Genomic DNA, 21,002 nt, shown 5'->3' with positions numbered 1-21,002 from the left:
ACCTCCGAAGTGGCCCGAGCGAGCCCCAGGCTCCAGGCCCCGATAAGCGGCCGCCAAGGAGTGAGCCGGTGTGTACCCGGACGCCCACCCCCAGACACAAAGAACCACCAACACACCGATACCTGAGGGAGTCTGCCACTGGCAGGGGAAGTGGTGGTAGGTGGAGATAGGCCTCCAAACCTTGGAGAGCCTGAGATGTCCCCAGAGAGGTGGCGTCTGATACCCAACCTGACATATAGACACAGACATACAGGCACACACAGACACAAACATCCATTCCCCCCCTCATGCCCTCATATGCACTTACTCCACACTCAACCAACGTGGAGACAGACATAAAGAGACGCTGTACACACGATCACACTCCCCAAGCGTACTCTACAAACCGGATCTAGGTACCCTTGCCCCTGGAGGGGGGAACTGCACCCAGACCCAGGTGGTGTTACCCTTTTCCCTGCGGTGGGGGGAGGCAGACCGCCCCGACTCCGTAGCAGCAGGGAGGCCCCACACTCCAGACCGCAGTCGGACGGCCAACTCCTCCTAGCCCCCCCACACCAGCAGGCCGCAGAGAATTTCATATCTAATTTATCAAACCAGGCCTTTATGGACCTTATTTTGTGCACTGAAGCATAGTCATACCCAAGTCATTCCATGGCTAAGCAGCTGCGAGCTAGTCTTACACTCCAAGAAGTAGCATACAGCTTTTATACTGATGTTAATCCAAGAGGAGATTTGAAATTGTGCAGTTATTGAGTCCATAGAGTGATGGTAGCATTTACACTTGTAGCAATGAGACTGAATTCAGGTGTTTGTTTGTTTTTAAAGATTAAGAGGTGCAATTAAGCAGCTTTCATGCAGGTTACATCCCCACATCTAACTTCTACTTTAGTAACCTGGCAAAGAGCCTGCGTCTGTATGGTGTATCACAGCTATTATCACTAACAGAAACTGAGGTCAAGAAAATCATGACACAAGCTGTGAGCTGCATCTGCAGTATGCCCTCCTACATCCACTCATGCAGCTCACTATGGAACCACGAAAGACATCATACTGTATCTATTTTCCATTAACACTTTATAATACAGACTAAAGGCACAATTCCCCAATGATTAAATGGTGTTTCAGTGTATTTTATTTGAAATTGCAATTAAAATGTATTTACCTACAAATACTTAAATGTATGTACACTAGAAAAAGGGAGTAATAACTAATGTTTTTATTAGTAACAAACAATTATATTGTACAGTACATTGTGAAGTACATTTAATTATGGGGAAATTGTTTTTTTTAATCAGTTGGTAGTAAAATACATTAAAATTAAACTTAACTACAGGGGAGTCACGCCCTTATTCACCAGCTGTATTAAAAAGTGTTACCATTTTCCCCTCTCCTGTAGTCTTGAGGAACTGTGAATAAACTACGATGTGTATCTGTAACAGTATCTGCTCCAAAGATGTTAATAGTGCACTGAGTACAAATAGACAAGCCAGTATTGCACCTGTTTGATGTTTTTATTCACCAACTAAACAGGTGAACTTTCAGTTAGATAAAAACTTTAAAAATACATAGAAAGTTTTTTAAAAAGTGGTGAAAAAGATCTACGTTGCAATGGAAAAATAATCTTTTTAGTTCATGATGTAAAATACTACTAGTACCCCCAACTATTAAACTTTTCATGATTGTGCATCAAGGTAAAACGTAAACACAGCCCTTCCAGCATTTCAGCTGGTGCAGCTCCAGCTCCCGGTCCATCCTCTCAGGAATGTGCAGAGAGGTCCACCAGACGGAAAGCCTCCATGAACTCATTAATATCGATGCTTCCGTCCTTGTTAAAATCGATGCTCTGGGCCAGGTTTGCAATGACATCATCACTGATCTCTGTCTTGAGATGAGAGCTCAGGAGTTTCCAGGTTTGGCGAAATTCCTCGTAAGAGATCAAACCTTTAGGAGGGAGAGGAAAATTCACAAACCTGTGCTATATTGTGTTGGTGACCTTGGAGGTGATCTCAGAAGGTCTTTCACCCATTCACAGAAATAACAGAGCATATAAAAAAAAAAACAGTCAAGCTGAGTAGTAGGACATGGGTCCAACACTGCTTATAAACACTAAAACTGAGAGTTTGGTTGTTAACTAACCTGAGTGATCTGTGTCTATGATCCGAAAGATAGTTTCCAGGTTGGAGTGGTTTTTGTACATCGTCTCCAGTAGGCTGGTATCTGATATCTGTCAGGACAAGATGCATGTTTTGTATTTTGGGGTGCCATACATTTTTCATGGTTTTACAGCTCTGAGCAGAAGGGAAGTAAGTTAAGAACAAATGAGTCACCTCTAGTTTGGGCTCAGTGATGGAGAGCTCCTTCATCCACTCCTGGTAGTCCACCATACCATTCTTGGTGCTGCTTACAAGCTGTGGGCGCAGCACTCTCCAAGGCAAACCCAGCTTCAGCACGCTCTCTGTGGCACTTGCCCAGTGACTTGGAGAGATTATCCCTACGAAAAGATGGGAAGAATGACGAGCCCTCACACTCTCATATGCTGCCGTTATGATGTGTTTTATGTTCTGAAAATTCTGAATGCTATTTAGTGTAAAGCAGTTACAGCTAACCTGTGTTGTTAGGATCAAACTCTCGGAAGGCACTGATGAGATCTGACTTGTGTACGAACAGCTGTCGCCTCAGAGCTTGTAGAGCTGATCTCTCCGTCCAGCCAACACTGCCGAAAAGCCAAGAAGGAAAAGAAAATCCTCAGGGATTTCATATTTATTAAAACAATGTGTACAGCCATCTTCAGCAAAGGTTTTCACTTGATTTTCCACTTTTCTTCCAACTCAAAAGAACTTTTTGTCAGAAAATCTCATGAAAAACTCTTTGAATTGTTAATGTTAAAATAATGCTTGACTATTTCTCTGTGCTCCTTTACCTTTGTCTCAGTGTGAGCTCTCTGCAAGTCCTGCTGGCCTGATACTGAACAAAGTGAGGGACCAGATCAGCTCCCATTCTTATATAGGCTCCTCTATTGCTGCCCACCTCGTAGTAATTTGAAGCCGAAAAAATTGTTAGTACCTGGATACAAGAGAAGAGATGATGGGAAAAATAAAGGTTTCTTCTGTCACTCAGAAACCTGTGCTTTATGTGCTCACCCTGCGGTTGTGGCAGAACTCATAGCCATCCTGTTTGCATTCATGGGAGCGGATGAGGAGCTGCAGGTTGTGTCTTCCGAGAACCTCCTCCGTGACATCTGGGCCCCAGTAGCAGCCTCCCCCTCTCACTTCATTGGGAATGCAGCCATTTTGGGGCATAGGATCACTCCACAACAGGTCTACCATCTGGACAGAGGGTATCAATGAACTGTATGAGCACTCTGAAGAATTGGTCTATGTTTGACGATCCTCACTACCACTTACTTGTTCCCACTCGTGCTCGTAGGTCTCTGTTCCTTCTTCGCACTCTGGGTCTGAGTCAGAGTCTGGCTTCTTCCTTTCTCCATACGACTGGTCAAACCCAGCCAACCTACGTCTTTTCTTCAGCTCGTCATCCACGGACCAGTTCATGTGCTGATGGCTGGTGTGGAGGTTATGCAGTGAACGTCGTGGGAGGCCTTGAGGTGGGGTTGAGCTGTGGTGAGTCAGAGATCGCACCCGACGTCGAAAGTCCACTGGAACGCCGGCGTCTCCGTTCCTTCTGTTCGTTGTCTGGCTGTTGCTGCCGTTCACGGCTAGCTTAGTCATCTTTGGAGGTCTGAGGGTTGACGCATACTGTGCATGTTGAAAAAACAAAACACAGATGAAGTATGCAGACATTTCTGTTTTCTTAGAACAAAATTCAGCTTAAAACACAACGAACTGAAAGTGAAAGGTCGTTCTTACTTTGTGTCTGTCCACTCTGGCTATTACGTTCAGGTCTGTTGTGTCAGAGATCCCTCCATGCGCAATCAGCACCTTGTGATCAATCACAGTAGCCAGAGGTAGCCAGCTGAAGATCTTTTGGAGAAGCTTAAGGATCTTCTTGCCGTGCACCTGCAGATCAAGTCATCTTTATCATACCTTGTATATAGTCACGGTCATTATTATCATAATCCATCCTCTTCTGCAGGGCTAACACAAACATAGATATAGACAAATATTCACTCCTAAGGTAATTTTTTTCTGGCAGTAACTTTTTTTACAGATGTAAAAACAGTAAAATTCAATGCATGTTTAAAAAATACTTGAAAATTCTTTCTTTTTAATATTGTACATTCTAATGTATTTTTATGCATTTAGGTTTTTTTAATATTATTTGTTTATTTGTTTACTGTTTGGGTGTCAAACTGAATGCTAATATTAAAGTAAGTTTAAGCCTTACCCTATATTTTCCCAAAACTTCTTTAGTAAAGCCATATCTGGGAAAACACACAATGAATGACAAAATTAGTAAACACATCACATGTTGGATCGATATAAAAATGATTTCTTTAAGCTAGACTATGACTGCATTCTGACTGAAGATGTAAAACAAAACAACAGAAAGAAAAAATGAGAGCGAGATTGAGAGAAGGAAGAGTTCTGAAGACTGGCTTACCTTAGGTTAACAATGTGGTCCTCATGGTTCCCTCTGTTTAAATGAACATCATTGGGGTAGACTAGCAGGAACCCAAACAGGATGAGCAGAATCTCCAAGGAGTTTTTGCCACGATCCACAAAGTCCCCATTGAACACATACGGTTTCTCAGTAGATGGCAAACCATTCTGGACAGTTTTAAGAGGAAAGTTTGATCAAATTGACCATCTAGGAGTGGCAAGCCTGTTTGAAATGTGTGGATTGTGTAGCCTAGCCTACTTTATAGAATATCAATAGCAGATCTTCTAGCTGCCCATGGAGGTCTCCTGGAAAAGAAAACAGAAAACCTGTTTATTTCATCATATGACTGCTGTGACTACAGTAGACTGAAACTGACAAAAATGATCAAATAAATCATGTGGTAATGATCATATCAACAAAAACAATACAAACTATAAATATGAGGTTTAATTATTTATAAAGCGTTACATAAATCAATATATCTGTAGGTGTTTGCCACCATAATAATTTATCCATCAAATAATTTCACAATTTGTCTTACTTTCCCATTTTATTTTATTTTGTTACACATTTTCTTATATTTCTTCCCAGGGCATATTTATTTGTTTAATTTGTTGCAGAAAGTCACGTCACATTTATTTTTTGTTTCATTGTGCAAAAAAAGACAATACCGGTAACAACAAAGCAAATAGGTAAGTAATTAATTAAATAAAAAATAAAATAACATGGAAAAATAAATGGAACTGAAAAGTAAAACCAATAATAACAAATAATACTTAGTATGTATTATTCTTGATTTTGATTTTGACGGTTTCAGTCCTCCATAGCTGGGTGCATGCTCAAATAGTAGGAAATAAAAAAGGCACAGTTTGGGGATCAAATCTAGGAAAGGCCTGTTGTGTACCACATATTGTAATCTCCTTGGTGTGACAGGAGGAAAGATGACTGATGTTTGGAAGAATTCTTAGAAGTCTCCAAGTCTCCCCAAGAATCTGCAGAACATATCGTGCATGGAGCTGCTACTGGGGGAAAGAAATCATGTATGAATAATCCGAGTGTGGAAGAATAAGGCAAAAAAAGACTATATCTGCCTCCACTGTACCTACTTGCTTGTGCTTAAAAGCCTCGACAAGCTTTGACACTCCGCAGAACGTCATGGGGAAGGTCAAGTGGGGCCCCGTGTAGCTGTCTGGTACATCTATGCTCTTGTAGCAAAAATATCTTTCCCATTCTACATCACGGCAGATTTCGTTCTCACGAAAGATGTGAGAAATTAGATTTCCTTCATTAGAGACAGAGGAGAAAAGAAACGGACGTGGATCAGTGCAGTGAGGAAAAGCTACTTTCGTGCTTCTCAGCAGGGAGCAGGCTGGGTGAGCTCGGATTAGCTCACTGCCTGTAATCTAATGAAACCTATAATACCGCGAATGAAACTGTGTGTGATAAGAGTCACTGTCTTACTTTCACTGCTGGCTGGGGTGAAGTGGTCCATCAAGAAGCCAAAAAAACTGTACAGCTGCAGGAAGTGAAAAAAGTAACCATAAAAATGACAGTTTGTGAAATCATACAACTAGTCCGGTAAAACTGTGCTTAAGCAGAGTGGACACCGGACCCCTTGTCAGTGCAGGTATCATAGTTAGCTGATACTGATGTCATGTTTTCAGATGTCTGTTATTCATATATCAAAGTATAGGACACATTAAAATTATGACCTATGGCTAAAAGAAAAGTGAAAATAAAAATAGCATGGCAGACAATTAGTGTCTGTATTAAATTCAATAGTAGAAAGCGATGTGATGACCTGTCTTATAGTTAAAGCAAATATGTCAGCTTCATAGTGATGCTATCCAAAACGGGCAATACATCCACTAGCTGTGCAGGTATTCCAGTCTCTACCAGAAAATTGCATGACCAACATTATAAAACACCGGAAGATGGCTAAAAATTACTTTCATAATGCATATATGACACCGACTTACATTAATTGCGTGAGCTCACCTTGATCTGATCTTGCTGTCCTGCATATTCAATAGACTGGAAGATGTTCCACGTGCACCTGCGTCTGATCTCCAGCCGGGCAACATACTGCCGATACCAGCGCTGAATCAACAGAGCCGCTCTGATTGCTGAAGATTTGGAGAGAAACAACAAAGCACTCATCTTCCATTACCAGTACTTTTACACTCTTAGTCAGATCCAGGTTGAAACACTTACCAGTGGCAGCTTTACCGCATGCATAAAAGTGGGGTTACATTTACAAAAGTTAAACTTACTGAGAATTTTTCCAGAGAATAGTTTGAACTATACACTATGAAAGGTACAGCTGATGAAGTAAATAAACTTACCTGGGACTGAGAGGCTCACTAAAATGGGAGAAGACACTGAGTTGTAGTTTTACAATTTCAAAAAAGCATTTCTTTAAAGAAGAAAAAAATTGGAAAGTAGCTGCACCTCTGTCACATTTCTTCTGCTGTACTTCTGATTTTCTCAGGCCACAGCCCATGACCTCTTTGCTGTTGTCACTGTCAGAAACAAAGACAAAGATACTTTCACGCAGAAGTCTGAAATTTCTGAGCTTGTGTTTTGCAACCTGGGAATAGTGCAATAATAGATCTCTAGATACAAAATAACATGCTATACTTATTTTTACAGTTTAACTGACACTTGATTTATGAAATGTTCCCAATAAATCCAAAATAGCATTCACAACACAAGTAACGTAAATGTAAATAACTTGGAAAAACAAATTATTCCTTAAAATGACTGAATTCATGATGTTAACCATTAACAGAATAAGAACCTTGGCATTTAATATTAATATAAAAATGAAGAATATACAGCAAAATCCAAACAAAAGCCCACACTGAACATTAATAACTTACCTGGCCACGTCCCCTTCCGTTCATTACCTCCTCTCTTACACCTTGTAAAAAGTAAAAGGAAAAAAGTATAGGTTATAACTTTATGACTATTTTGTTTCCCTTGTGTAGCAGCATGGGAAACCGCACGTCCTCTCTCCACAGCTACAGCACCCCAGTCATCACAACAACACACCAGCAAGTGTCTCAGACAGGCTCCTGCGATTGCTTAAACAAAACAAGATGCAAGTGGATTAGGATTAAACCTTACTACAGCTGGCATCTGCGCTGAATAAACAGATGACAGCTCTAATAAAGGGCAGCAAGTGTTTTGAAAGGAGGCTTAGCTGCAGTAAATACAGATTTATTCATGAATGAAGTTACAAGTACAGCACAGCATGTACTCTAATTTGCTCTCTTTCTGTTCCTTCAGTAAGTTTTTGCTCACACCTCAGTGTTTCCAGGCCTCTCACCCTGAAAGAAAACGTTTTTTAATCTTTAGTTTTGTAACACTATTAATGTCTCTCAGGTGCTTCATAGTATGACTGGCAGCAAGACTATTGGATTGCATAACATTGTTGCACCTTTATTAAGTGCCACCTGCAATGCACTTCACATGTTGTTGCGTTTTGATACAGTTTACTGTACTAATATTTGTCTTTATTAAAATGCTACCACTGAAGTTTCCCCGTCTTGCTGTGTTAAATGCTGCCACACCTCCCGTGCCCTGTTAAGCACCAATGAAAATTGTTCATTGAACTCAGCTTGTTTTCAGCGTCCTCAAGAAAGTCGTCTGTGATGTCTGCTTCTAAACGTTTGTCCGTGTATAAAGTCTCTGTGTGATCCCAGCCAGCAGCACCTGTTGGTGCTGTGACTTTCTACGACGAGGAAGTGGTGGGAGACGTCTGCTACTCAAGGACTCTCATTCATACATAGCTGCAAGCTGTCTAAAGCTGGAGAATCCCACAGTGACACACACACGCCCACCATCAGTGCGCTGGACTTATTACTCACACTTTGGGGAAATGGTTGACTAAATGGTTGAAGGCTAAAACAAGGGCAACTACAGAGCACACTAGTCCGCGAAGACACGGAAAAATCCATTACTGAGAGATGTTACAAAGAAGAACAAAAAGGGGGTGACACACCAGGCACGAGACTGGATGCGCCGCCATGTGGCAATACACTGCGTTACAACAGCAACTGTTACAACACCCACACACAGAGCAACAAGCACACAAAAGAGAGAAAGCAAAGGGGGAGAGAGAGAAATGGCAGAGACCCACAGGAGGACTGGAGCTCCATGACTATTCACCACCCAAAAACCAAAAATGGCTATGTCCATCTTTTATATACAGTCTTCTACACCCCAAAAAACTGCGCGTGTCGTGCAAAATCACTTTTCTCTGTCTTTTGGCTTCCTTCTCATTAATTCGCCTCTTGATGTCTCAAAAGTGTCCTGTGACCATTTGATGAGTCTGATCTCCATGCCAGATACCACTGGATTAAAATCATTCAAGTAAGCTGAATGTAAAAACTAGCATACAAAAATGCTTCTCGTGTATTTTCAGTCTGAAGTTGTTCATATTACAGATTTTCTTTAAAAAAAAAAAAAAAAGCACTACATCAGACTTCATCTGCACAGAAAGTACTTGTTTGCACATGTTTATATTTAATTACTGGTTTGGGGTTTCCAAAGGGTTGGATGACGTTAACAGATTTATATAGAATAGCATTACATAACTATGTTTTGTGTGTGTGCATGCGTGTGTGTGTGTTTGTGTGTGTGTGTGTTTTTGCATGTGGTAACAATATACAAATTAAAGCATTCCAGCCCTGAGAGGCTGATTCATGGAAAATTTAAGACCTGAGGTTAAGATCTTTGCAGTGTTGTTGAGACCCATACAGCATCTTACGCAAGACTATTTTCCATATGTGAATTATGTGGGTTTAAAAGGCTATAAAATATTATTGTAATAATATGAAGCAGTTACATTCTGACAGAAGTATTTGTACTTTTACATAAGCAAAGTAGACCTACAATGTTCATAATTAAACCTTTTCAAAAAATAAGTGTTTAAATAAATTATGTTCACAGACCTTTGGTAACATTGTGTCAATTTGCCCCAACAAATTAAAATACTATATTCTGTAAGCTTATCACATTATTTTGATCACAATATGACTTTCTATTTTGAAATTAAATTTAAGAAAAAAATAGTACAAGATACTGAAGAATAGAGAAGGGGTATCTTTCTGGTAGTACAACCCTGAGTGAATGTATAATATTTTACAAAACTGTGAACTGAGGTAAAAACACATATTTCTTTTCCATATAATACATAGATATTTACATGCATACATACATGTAAATATATTGAACAGACAGCCATTTAACTTTGTGCAGGTCTTTATCTAAGGTGAAAGACAGACTTGTTATATCACCTCCAAAGGAAAGTATTGCAAGCAACAGCTTGCAGCATGAATTCCTTTGGCAGCGTGGAAGAATTCTTGTTTGGTATCCGCAGGCTGCAGATAAGGGAACCAATTTGGCCTCATGAGAAAGTTTGGCTGCTGCAAATTTAGTTGTTAGTTGAGGAATCTGAAGAGACGGAGGTCAGCTAAGGACGCAGAACTTGTAGCTGCCATTCCATACAAGTCTGTGGCCTCGCATGACCCACAGAACTGTGAAAGGTTTTTTTTTTTTTCAGATATTAACATCACCTGCAGCAATCATTGTTGCTTTGTATTACATTTCTTCCCTCAGGATCCTGTCCTTGAAAAACAGCTGCAGAGAAATAATATAGTTTTTTTGTTTATCTGGGGAGATTTCCACCTTTCATGTGATGCCCAAAAATGTGAGGTGTGATACAAACTGATAATCACCCATATGCAGAAATAAATGCTAGTTTGTTGCAGTTTGTTGAAACCAACTGTATTTTTCCCATGATTATAAACTGGGGTCTGTCAATGGGTCATCCGTTGCCGTCTTTCACTGTTCAAACCCAAATGTGTAGTGCAAAAAACCCAAAACACATATATGATATAAATGGTTTATTCAAAGAGTTTTAGTCAGGTTTTGAACCTCATCACAGTACAGAAACAGTGTCAGGAAAGGTTACAAGTGATCTTATGGCCTCGGGCATTACTTATTTCTGGTACTGTCCTACTAGACTTCAGTGCAGCAGTTGATACTGATGACCAAACTATTTTATTACAGACATAAGAGCATGCCTTGGGAATTAAAGTTACTGCAGAGTAGTGGTTTGAAGCATATCTATCAAATAGACTCCCGTTTGTTTATGTAAATGAGGCATCTTCTTCACACACAAATGTTAGTTATGGAGTTCCAGATAAACACACACAACAGTTAAACTGCAGGAATGTCTTAAAGACATAAAGATTGGGATGACGTCTATTTTTAGTTTCTAAATTCAAATGAAAGGTTATTGTACCCACCCCTGAAATTCTTAGAAAAATGACATCCAACCAGAGACTTACTCTGGATGTCATTATCTTGGCCTCCAATCACACTGTGAATAATCATGGAGTAATTTTTGACCAGGATGTCGTTCAGTGAACATATTAAACAAACATGTAGGACCGCTTTCTTGCATTTGTGCAATATCTCTAAAATTGGAAACATCCTGAATGGTGCTTAAAAATGACTTCATGCATTTATTACTTTTATTATCTGCTTTTGTAATATATTATTTTCAGGCTGTCCTCAAAACTCCCCGAAAAGCCATCATTTGATCCAAAATGATGCAGTAACTGTATTATTGTACTGGAAATGGAGAGCATATTTCTCCCATATTGGCTTCTCTTCATCGGTTCCCTGTTAAATTCAGAATTCAATTTAAAATGCTTCTCCTCACATACAAGGTCTTAAATCATCAGCCCCCATCTTATCTGAATAATAATGATCATACACGTCACCCTAAAGGAGCACTTCACTCAGACTGCAGGCTTACCTGTGTTTCCTAGGATATTTAAAAGCAGAATGGGAAGCAGAGCCTTTAGCTTTCAAGCTTTGGGACTAGTTCTCAGTTTGTATTCGGAAGACAGACACCTCTACTTTTATAATTAGGCTTAAACCTTTCCTTTTTTATAAATGTAGAGCTGGAGTTGGGGTGATCCTGAATCCTCCCTGAGTGATGCTGCAATAGCCTAGCCTGCTGGGGGCTTCCCATCATGCACTGAGTGTTTCTTCTTTACTCACCCTTTTCACTAACTTGGTGCTTACGCACCATTCTGCATTTAATGAGTAGTCACTATTTATCTCTGACTCTCTTCCACATACTTTTGTCCTGTCTGTCTTCCCTCACCCCGACTGTTGCCGTTACCCCTCTATGAGTCTGGTTGTTACAGAGATTTCTTCCTGTTAAAAGGGAGGTTTTCCTACCCACTGTTTCCAAGTGCTTGCTCAAAGAGGATCATTTGATTGTTGGGGGTTTCTCACTATTATTGTAGGTTCTTTACCTTACAATATAAAATGCCTTTTGAATGAATTGTGATAAAACATTATAGGGGTGCAGACTGGGGCCTGATTAACTATTAATTAAAATCTGACTTACAGCCATCCCGATCTTCAAGGTAAAAAATTTACTAAACCTTTATAACCTAATATATTGTGTAGAAAGTATTAAAATTTAAAAGATCATGTCACATTTTAAAAGTTATATTAATGGAATATAGAGCTATTTAAAACTGTTTTCTACTTCAATTTGTTTGTACTGACAACATATAGGAAATGATATATGGATATTCCAAGTATGACGCCACTTTGGACCTCTGATCTCTTCTTCAAGGTCAAAAAACTTTCATAAAATTGTGCTTAAAATTCTGCTGCCTTTGTTTTTTTTTTTGCAACATTCAGGATATGACATCACATTATAGTTTGCATCTAAATATCATGATGCCTGATCTCAAATTTTCCTTTTTTAATTTTACTTACTTTCTTTCAAGTTGACTGCAAAGTGCATTAAGACTTTAATGAAAGTATTGTACAGAGAAAGATAAATAACTTCCTAGTTAGTTAGAAATATAGTAGTTTTTATATAATAAGCTCAAGTTATTCTTTTCCAGTTTTTTAAAAATCAGTGCCTATTATTCATTACCTATTGTGATATAATGTTTGTATAATCAAATGAAACATCTGTCACGCAACCCTTACAGGAGTTTCAGTGCACTACAAACTGCTTAAAGTATGTTTTAACAAACAAAGAAAACTAAGTAATTATATAAATGCAATACTGCCCTCAGAGTGAGCTGCCTTGGTGAAGGACAGTCTCAGAGTTCCTCTTGTTACATTAGGTATTTCACTGATAAGGTCATTTAGTCAGGATGTTTAATGGACTGCATTACATCGAGACGTGTTCATAATTTTCCTTCACCTATGGAAATAGCAAAAATACATAAGTAATAATAATAGAAACAACAACTTTAAATATAAATTCAAACTTTTTGTCAAAGTGTTGTGCCCAGGCAGGCATACTATAACATGAGTACATGTTTTTTACAACATATGTGTACCTCTTGTTCCTAAGTTTTTTTTTTGCCTGCATTTGTGACCTCTCTTTCTCCACCCATTAATCTTCGTTCATTTATTCTTTCACACAGAACAGGGGAAAAGTCTACAGTGTTAACTATCTCAAGGCCACGTTGGGGTACAAGCAGATAAAAACCGTGGTTCCCAGACCCTGACAAACAATACCCAGCGCAGCATCCCAGTTTTGTCGCTCCTATCTCCTCCTCCGACCAGACGTTCGAAACCAACCGCAGCCTTTGTCTGCAGCCAGTCTTACGTGTTCATCCACGATGGCCTTTGCATTCATTGTCATGACAATGCTTTTGGGCTCTTCCATGATGATGGCATTTGTCTTGGATCCATCCAGGAAAGAACCTGAAGCTGCTGTCTTAGGTCACAGGTCAGTATCAATACCAAATCAGAACCTCTGCAATAACCACACCACAATTTTGCGTGCCTATGTAGTTTTTGTTAGTACAGCCATCTATTTGTATGATGTTTTAATTATGTTTTGGGAATGTTTCAAGGAAATCTTTCTCTATTGTTCAGAAATCAGAGTGAGCTGTGTGCTGATGCACGTGCGGTGAGGTCACATGGGTTAAATAGTAAATTCAGTGTGTGATTCAGGGTCATGTTGCCCAAATGGTTTTCAGGGAGAGCTGCACAGAGACATAACAGACTGTTCTGTTCAAGCTGCAGTAATGAAATCAGTCACACTTGTCTCACTTCAGCCAAACATCTGCAAACCACTAGTCCACGAGGGTATTTGAGGGTATCTAGAAACCAACTACTTTTTCTTTTAATGCTGTAAAAACAACAAAGATTACTTTCTTTTATTTTTTTCCAACACAACATTGTACGTGATGTTCAGGTGCCGAGGTGAGTCATGGCAGTCCATCAAAAAGAACCTCCTTGGGGTTCTGAACTTGCAGACTGAGCCGCAGCTACCTGCCGGTGCACTGGACAGTGTCAGAGAGCAGTGGAACCGAACCTTCAGCATCATTTCTCACACAGCCAAGCATACTGCAAGTATGTGAAATCAAAAGATACACAGAAAAATGTACCACCCTCAACCTAGCGCTTAGTGGCAGTCAACTCTAAAGTCTTACAGTGCCTCTGTATCTCCTTCCAGCCCCAGCAGTCCCAGGCTACTCTGCATCAGCTGATAATCAAAACAGAGCGAGCCTGAACTGTTGCTCCATTGCCTCAGAGATCTTTATGAAAGGTGTGTAACAATACATTGTTATTTATGTGTAACAATAATACTGGTATGCAGCATTTTTCAGTACAGTAATCAAGTGTTTAATTTCCCAGATCTGGGCTGGGACAGCTGGGTGATCCAGCCCTTGAGTCTTACCTATGTTCAATGCGCAACCTGCAACTCTGCCATGACCACTGTGCAATGCCCACCATCCCAAGTAAATATCCAGGATGCCAACACACAGTTAGTTAACAAAGACATTATTACAAGAGAATAATTCACTGATTTATATGTTTTTGACTCACATTTACATCCATAGATATTTATATGTTGTGCTTTAGTCCCCCAAAAAACAAAACCTGGCATAGGAAATTCTCAGAGGTGTGTGGGAACAGCACGATGCTTAGATTTATGATGTACTTTGTTATTTTCTACTATGCTGCCTAAGAACAGCACGTATCTTACCTTGGTGTGCTCTGGAGGCGAAACAGCTGCATGTAGATAAGCATGTGTACTTCTTCTTCCTGCCAACATAAATGAACTTGACCAAAAACAAGCCAAGGCATTCCACAAAGTTCATCGACCAGAAAAACCGTGACAGCAGGAGAGTATTGTGGAAACAGAACAGTAAATAAAAATCAAAACTAGAAGCTGAAGTGTTTGTTATTTTGTTTAAATCATTTCTATTTAAACAAAATAAAAATGTAAATCATTTCTTGACACCTTGCTTTATTTGGTGTGGAGCAGAGCAAGTCCTGCACACTCTAAATGTTTATGGGGGTTTTTTTTTTCACTGAAATATGACAACAATACAATTTTTAAAATGCTTAAGCGTCAGCTCTATAATCATGAAAATATGCACCGTGTCTGATTCCTGCTCTCTTTATCTTTTCCCAGGACCAGGTGCCATGCTGTCAGCCCATCTCCCATGAAGTGGTGCCCATTGTCTATATGGATGAATCCAGCACCATTGTCATTTCCTCCATGCAGCTGACCCGCAGCTGTGGCTGTGGGCTGGGCAACTCTGAGGATCCTGGCAAGGAGTAGGCTGTCTTGAGTGTGTGGTATGAACCGTTTGGCTTTTATACACACATAAAAAGAACAAAAAATCATATCCACAATTCTGTTCTCATACAAACGCTGCTTTTGTAGGTTGTCTTTCCCTTTTAAAATAGAAAGTGCATTCAGCACTGGCTCCAGAAACCAAAGCAAGTCTGGGCTTTCCATTAAAACAGGAGTTTTGGAAAGCTGGACAATTATTGTTCAACTGATTTAACAGTAATTACACAATCTTTATGTCTTTGTCTGTAAACGTTGAACCAAAGAAAGCTCCAGCCAACACATGTATGGTAAATCCTCACAGTCTGTCTTTAAATAAATCTCATGTGGACAGGCTACTATTAATAGCTGTTAACTATTACTGAGAGGAAATGTTCCCTGAAGAAATGTAAGACTTGAGCCAGACCCTCTCACAAGAGGATCAGGCTCTACTCTTAAAGCAGATCGTCTCTGATATGTCATCTTCACAGATTATGTTTCATGCTCACAAGATAAATTTAGCAATCTATTAATTTCTCTGGGACATGGGCATGACTTTCCATTGGTTATACTCTATATTTTCATGTTTCAACTGAGGAAAAAGAAAAACAATTTTGGCCCACAAACCCAAAAACTGCAACTTTAAAAGTTCATAATTAAACTATTTACTGGTGATATGACTGACATGCTTTAACAGAGGAGAACAAACAATCTTCTGTTCACATTTAATTTTCATTCTGATTTGTCATATGTATATAAATTCTGCCAGTTGCAACAGTTCAAAATTCAGATTCTTATTTTTGAGATTGGCTGCTTCAGTTTTATGTTTTTGTGGCGTAATTTACATTACATTATCTGACTGCTTTTATATACATTTACACGGAAGAATTCTTGTTTTTTTGTTTGTTTGTTTTCAAATGTATGCTTTTTTAATTAAGACTGGTGACAGCTCTTGGTTGTAATTTTATTTTGTTGTATACGGCTTATTTTACAAAATTACCACCATGTTTTAAGTAATGTTTCACAAGTGTAATACTGCTTACAGTGCTATACAATAAAGCAATTTAACATATTTAGATAAACCTTTTTTTTTTACTGTGCTCAAGACATTGTTTTCCCATCTTAATCACTTGTACCATTCAATAAATTCTTGCTTATTCCAATAAAAGATTATAAATGATTGAAATCAGCTAATTTTTTAAATACTTCTCAGTTGCTATTGTGTAAGTATAATTCACAAATTAAACAAAATGCTTCACAATAAAACACAAGAAATACAAGTATAACATATCACAACAATGCATTGTAACAGTCACAATTGTGTGGTGTCTCTTTAAGACCACCCAAGTTAATGTTTAGTGATGTCACAAGTATGCGCCACTGCCCCCTGTAGAGTGTGTGAGAAGCGTGCTGGCACATGAACACATGGACTCAGATGGACCTCATATCTTTACCTCCTTAACTCAAAGTAACGTTACGAGTTGTATGAACACTGCTTGCTTCATGATAAGACAGCAGCCGTTCAACAGGGCCTTGTAAGGTTAGTGAATAGTGTGTTTATTAAAGGACAAGCTCTGTGGAATTCCCAGTACCAGTGTTGTTGTGGGCTGAGTGGTCCTCTCAACCACTGAATACAACCCACGTTACAGTATTCTTTATGTTATTCTCTGAACTGACATTTTTAAATAAAACTTTCCTTATACCAGCCCCTCGTGGCTTACTGCCAGCCACAGACTTGCTGTTAATTCAAGTGGGAGGGAAAAAGTAGATGATGAGGAAAAGTTGGCACAGTACTGTATAAAACTAGGTGTTGGTGTGAGGGAGAGCAACATGTTGCGTACTTCTGAGGAGCCTCTAATGTTTTTTTAGCTGCTGTACATGTAATCCTTTCCTGGCTGCAGTGAAATCCTTACATATAGTTCTAAGTTTAAAGTCTGTGAAGTTTCAGGTCTAGCTCAACATTGGCAGCTGCCTCGGTTTTTGATTAATGCTGGACAGAATGCCAGGACATATCGGCATATGGTTGTCTTTTGGCATACTGTGGCCACTTCTGCTGGCTGTCGGCGCAATTGAATGTTCAGAAAAAGAAACACTGATCAACCCGCTTCCCAGGAGGGTGATACAACCAAGTGACTGTTTAATGGAGTGTACTGGGATGACATACATCAAAAAATTGCAGCTTCAGGACAATCATAATATTCGGCTGTCAGACTCAACTGAAGGTAAGGAGACACAACATGACACCATCAACTCTGGGTTGGAGGCGTGCGGGGTGTTTGTTGCAAAATCAAATCTCAGGCTGTGTTCTGAAAATAATTCCTGAGAGACATCATCGCTAATTAAAGGGGTTCTGCTGCATCTATCTCCACCTGACTGACCTGTTTTATATTGCGCATGTGTATAGGCCTTCACAAACTAGTTTACTTTCCTAGGAGACCTCGGGGAATACTGTTGGCCTACTGACCTCAAGTGCAACATTGGTGAGAGCTTTTTGCATGCCTACGCGGTATTGCCTGTGGATATATCTGCTGTGGGACATGAGCAACTGGAGGTCAAAGCCACTGCTCCAGCTGCCACTACACTACACGCACATAACAGCCCTACAACAATCGCAGAGAGCTGCGGCCTTCGTTACGACGTCACACAGCATTTCAGCACACAGAACGCTGGGACATCGCTCTGCATCCAGGTTTCTACCCAGGAAGATGCTCTGGGGGACACGGTTCTTAAATGTCCTCCATATCTGGTCACCTTCTGGCAAAGAAGTCCAAATCAGCGCCAACAACAAAGTGCTGGATAAAATATCAGAGGTAGAGGTATCCAGATCTTTTAAGTAAAACCACCAATTAGGATATTAAATAATATGAAAGGTCCTGCATTTTTAGACATTTTAATGGAAGTATTAGATGCAAATGTACAGAATGAATAAAAAAAAAGAACAGTCCCTTTGTCAGAAAGGAGATGGAGCTCTCTCTATAACTTATGGTGATTTTCTTTAAAAATTGGCATCGTTTGCTTTTCATTAATTTAAAGCTGCCACATACCCACAGGGGTTAGTATAAAATTGTCACACAGCTTGTTTTTTTTTATCTAGCTAATTTGATCATACCTGGAAGCTGGAAGTGTTACATTCTTATTGCTTATATAAACGCTTTAGACATTTTACTTTATTTGTTCTTTTCATACTTTGTATGTTAAAAGCTTACTTTCTAAGGTATCTAGTAAGTAAACCTTTCAGACTCATAGAATAGAATACAATGTTCACTATTTCCTTGTGAGCTATTTTGAAGCAACAAGTAACAAGTGTGTTTGGAAGTGGTTGTAATTTATACTTAAGTGGCCAACAGCAATAAGGAAAATCTATTGTGGGTCTCCAAGGTCCAATAATAAAATAGGGTATCAGAGATGCTAGTAATGGATGGTTATGCTTGGATTGTAATTCAGGGGTAAGGCTGGGGCAGAAAAGATTAATAACTGTAATTTCTCTATATTCTTAAGCAAGTTTAGATTTATTCTCTAGTGCTCTCAGTGTGCTTTTAAATCCCTTACCTGAGTGAACAGAAAATGACAGTGAGGTCCACAAGTTCACTAAACTTGGAAAGCCATGTGAGTGATAGTAACGATATTATTTACTATTCTGACAAAATGCATTTAATGCACTTGCTATGATCAGTGAAGCTGTATACTACATTCTTTCAGAAATATGTGTTAAGATGATGATCAAGCATATGAGCATGATGACGTGGGTATTATGAACATTATATGGCACATATACTTGTATTATCCACAATAATATTCTTTTGATATATTTTTGGTTTATGTGACTTCAGTTGTAAGGGTGTTTCGTGGCACTTTGGCTAAAAGGAGCAGATGGGGAATGATTTTAGATGTGTCAAGCACTCTGAAACTTTCAGGGCAAACTTGTTGCTCTGCTGACTTACTGAAAGGCAAAAAGCTATGTAAATGTTCTCTCTAAATGAAGAATGCAATGATGTTAATGTTGTGTTATAAGGGTTGATAGTTTAATATTAAACCATTTCATTTTCCTTTCACTCTCACATCTTTATTGAGTTTAACTATTTAAGAAAGCTATGATAAGATGTGATTGTAAACATATTTTTGCTCTTTTTCCCACTTCCATTTTGTCTGTTTGTTTATTTTATTCAGTTGTTATGCATAAAATCCTCACAAACAAATATCTTATTGCATTTCATTACTACACAAGGACATAATATACTGCCACCTCCTGGGTATGGTGTAAACTAATGGAAGTACTGGAATTAAGTCCCGTTTACTGTGCATCCACTGGATGGCAGACTTCTTACAGGGTAGTACTGCACCAGAATTACAATCAGTATAAATAAATAATTTACTGCCATAAAAAAACTACAAGTAGGGTGAAACACCAGTTTCTCTGTGAAATGTTGAGCATTATTCCTGTCTTTTAACAAACACCATATTTCACATATTCCTCCAAAATGTGGACAAGAAAATCCACAAAGGTGCTTCAAGTAGGCTCCTGTTCCATTGCAGTTTTTGTGATCTGTCTCAAAATAATAATCAGTTGTTTAAAATAATTAGTGGAATTATTCCTAATGATCAAAATATATACTAAAAGATCCATTCCAACTGCATGTTTAAATGATAAGCCTAGTATAAAAGAAAATCTGTTTGAATTGACTAATCAATCACAGCGTTAGTTTGGTCATGACAAAAAGTCATCCTAAGCAAACCTTGGCAAATCTCAGTGCCAGAATACATCAGCTGATGGCTGAGCTGATACTCTTTAATACACAAAATTGGAAAATTTCATGTAGTCTGTCTACATTTAATGAACATCTGCAAGTGGTTTTGCAAACCACCCCATCCCAGCTCTCTTCTCTGCATAACATAATCAATGCCATATCTGTTGTTATTGATGTACTGTTTTGTATGGATTGAAGGGGTTTGGGTGGGCAGTGGGGGGAAACCTTTTTTCTGTTACAGTGTAGACACACTATTAAGCCTAAGCACTATTAAGGCTTAAATGAAGGAGGGTTTTTGTTGGTGTGCTCTGCTGGCAGGCGACCAGGGGCAGCATAACATAACCCTCCTATTGGGCCTCCAGACAGACCTTTCTCCGAAATGTCATGAAAGGTGTGACAAAGGTGAAGAGTGAGTCAGGACATTCTGCCTGTCTTAATCACCACCAACAAACAAATCACAAGAAAGTGTGAAAAGAAAAGAAAAAAAGGTATCTTGTGTGTTTAAAAGCCAGTCATACTTGCCTTTAAGCTGTCTGCTTTCTTACTGAGTCATTTTTTAAGTTCAATGGATACATATTGCCAAGAACAATTTATTCACGTGTCCCCTCAAATGATCTTATTTATGAATGGATATTAGTCAAATATATCAAACAGGACCACACAGGACAAAGGGGATGATTTCCCTAAATCAGATTTTTTAAATCTCTCTTTTTCCATTACATATAATCATGAGATCAAATGATTATTTGCTGTAGGGTTTTCAATACTAAAATTATGGCAAGAGCTCACTGTAAATAATAAATATTATAAAATAAAGCATTGTTTTTGTTTATGTACATTTTACATGTTTTGTTATATCATATTATAATAAAATTACTTACTTATTCTCTATCTTTTCTTGTTTTACGTAATCATTCTATTCATTCTATTCTTCAGGTACCGTCAACCAAGTTAAATCACGATGGAGCACGTAACGTAAATATAAACACAGGTGGCTGTACCATGTGTCTCAGGCAGGGGTAATTGTGAAAAGTTTGCGCAAACCCCTCTAAAGGAGAAAAAACGATTAA

At 38.9% G+C, this 21,002-nt stretch overlaps 3 protein-coding genes across 4 annotated transcripts; 2 read left to right on the top strand and 1 right to left on the bottom strand.

Moving 5' to 3' along the window:
- Window positions 1-1,497: 1,497 nt before the first annotated feature.
- On the bottom strand, window positions 1,498-7,642 carry ppef2b (protein phosphatase with EF-hand domain 2b). 2 transcript variants are annotated; one of them, XM_086301040.1, is made up of 19 exons: window positions 7,443-7,642; window positions 7,012-7,082; window positions 6,906-6,923; window positions 6,775-6,783; window positions 6,559-6,686; window positions 6,022-6,076; window positions 5,667-5,842; window positions 5,465-5,579; window positions 4,819-4,865; window positions 4,561-4,727; window positions 4,345-4,381; window positions 3,867-4,016; window positions 3,405-3,755; window positions 3,141-3,326; window positions 2,921-3,063; window positions 2,607-2,713; window positions 2,328-2,491; window positions 2,137-2,224; window positions 1,498-1,941 (listed from the first exon to the last, which is right to left on the bottom strand). In XM_086301040.1, the coding sequence occupies exons 2-19, from the start codon at window positions 7,061-7,063 to the stop codon at window positions 1,757-1,759; spliced, it is 2,178 nt and encodes a 725-aa protein (XP_086157166.1). In that variant the 5' UTR covers window positions 7,064-7,082; window positions 7,443-7,642; the 3' UTR covers window positions 1,498-1,756. The 2 variants fall into 2 exon arrangements, with proteins under 2 accessions (XP_086157166.1, XP_086157167.1); XM_086301041.1 differs by lacking the exon at window positions 6,775-6,783.
- A 5,469-nt stretch (window positions 7,643-13,111) lies between these two features.
- On the top strand, window positions 13,112-16,384 carry LOC147326094 (uncharacterized). The gene is made up of 5 exons (XM_086301037.1): window positions 13,112-13,348; window positions 13,820-13,977; window positions 14,081-14,173; window positions 14,263-14,366; window positions 15,047-16,384. Exons 1-5 carry the CDS (start codon window positions 13,239-13,241, stop codon window positions 15,194-15,196), a joined length of 615 nt encoding a protein of 204 aa, XP_086157163.1. The 5' UTR covers window positions 13,112-13,238; the 3' UTR covers window positions 15,197-16,384.
- A 169-nt stretch (window positions 16,385-16,553) lies between these two features.
- On the top strand, window positions 16,554-20,775 carry LOC147326093 (uncharacterized). Its single transcript, XM_086301038.1, has 2 exons — window positions 16,554-17,409; window positions 17,620-20,775. The coding sequence occupies exons 1-2, from the start codon at window positions 17,175-17,177 to the stop codon at window positions 17,985-17,987; spliced, it is 603 nt and encodes a 200-aa protein (XP_086157164.1). The 5' UTR covers window positions 16,554-17,174; the 3' UTR covers window positions 17,988-20,775.
- Window positions 20,776-21,002: the final 227 nt, after the last annotated feature.

Source organism: Aulonocara sp. 'chitande type north' Nkhata Bay, linkage group LG7 (assembly GCF_057382095.1).
Source record: "Aulonocara sp. 'chitande type north' Nkhata Bay isolate Kocher_YH1m ecotype deep benthic linkage group LG7, A_spYH_male_GT1.1, whole genome shotgun sequence".
Classification (NCBI taxonomy): domain Eukaryota; kingdom Metazoa; phylum Chordata; class Actinopteri; order Cichliformes; family Cichlidae; genus Aulonocara; species Aulonocara sp. 'chitande type north' Nkhata Bay.
The sequence above is the reverse complement of the archived record's forward strand: the minus strand, read 5'-3'. Positions and strand labels throughout refer to the sequence as shown.

What these genes read in the sequence shown, in the direction of transcription:
- LOC147326093 (XM_086301038.1), top strand. Translation starts at nt 17,175, where the DNA reads ATGCTGGACAGAATGCCAGGACATATCGGCATATGGTTGTCTTTTGGC. An exon ending in GCTGTCAGACTCAACTGAAG is followed by an intron (nt 17,410 to 17,619) that starts GTAAGGAGACAC and finishes TTACTTTCCTAG; the next exon opens with GAGACCTCGGGGAATACTGT.
- LOC147326094 (XM_086301037.1), top strand. Translation starts at nt 13,239, where the DNA reads ATGGCCTTTGCATTCATTGTCATGACAATGCTTTTGGGCTCTTCCATG. An exon ending in CACAGCCAAGCATACTGCAA is followed by an intron (nt 13,978 to 14,080) that starts GTATGTGAAATC and finishes ATCTCCTTCCAG; the next exon opens with CCCCAGCAGTCCCAGGCTAC. An exon ending in TGCAATGCCCACCATCCCAA is followed by an intron (nt 14,367 to 15,046) that starts GTAAATATCCAG and finishes ATCTTTTCCCAG; the next exon opens with GACCAGGTGCCATGCTGTCA.
- ppef2b (XM_086301040.1), bottom strand. Translation starts at nt 7,063, where the DNA reads ATGGGCTGTGGCCTGAGAAAATCAGAAGTACAGCAGAAGAAATGTGAC. An exon ending in AAGTTTTGGGAAAATATAGG is followed by an intron (nt 4,017 to 4,344) that starts GTAAGGCTTAAA and finishes CTTGATCTGCAG; the next exon opens with GTGCACGGCAAGAAGATCCT. An exon ending in CCAGAGTGGACAGACACAAA is followed by an intron (nt 3,756 to 3,866) that starts GTAAGAACGACC and finishes CAACATGCACAG; the next exon opens with TATGCGTCAACCCTCAGACC.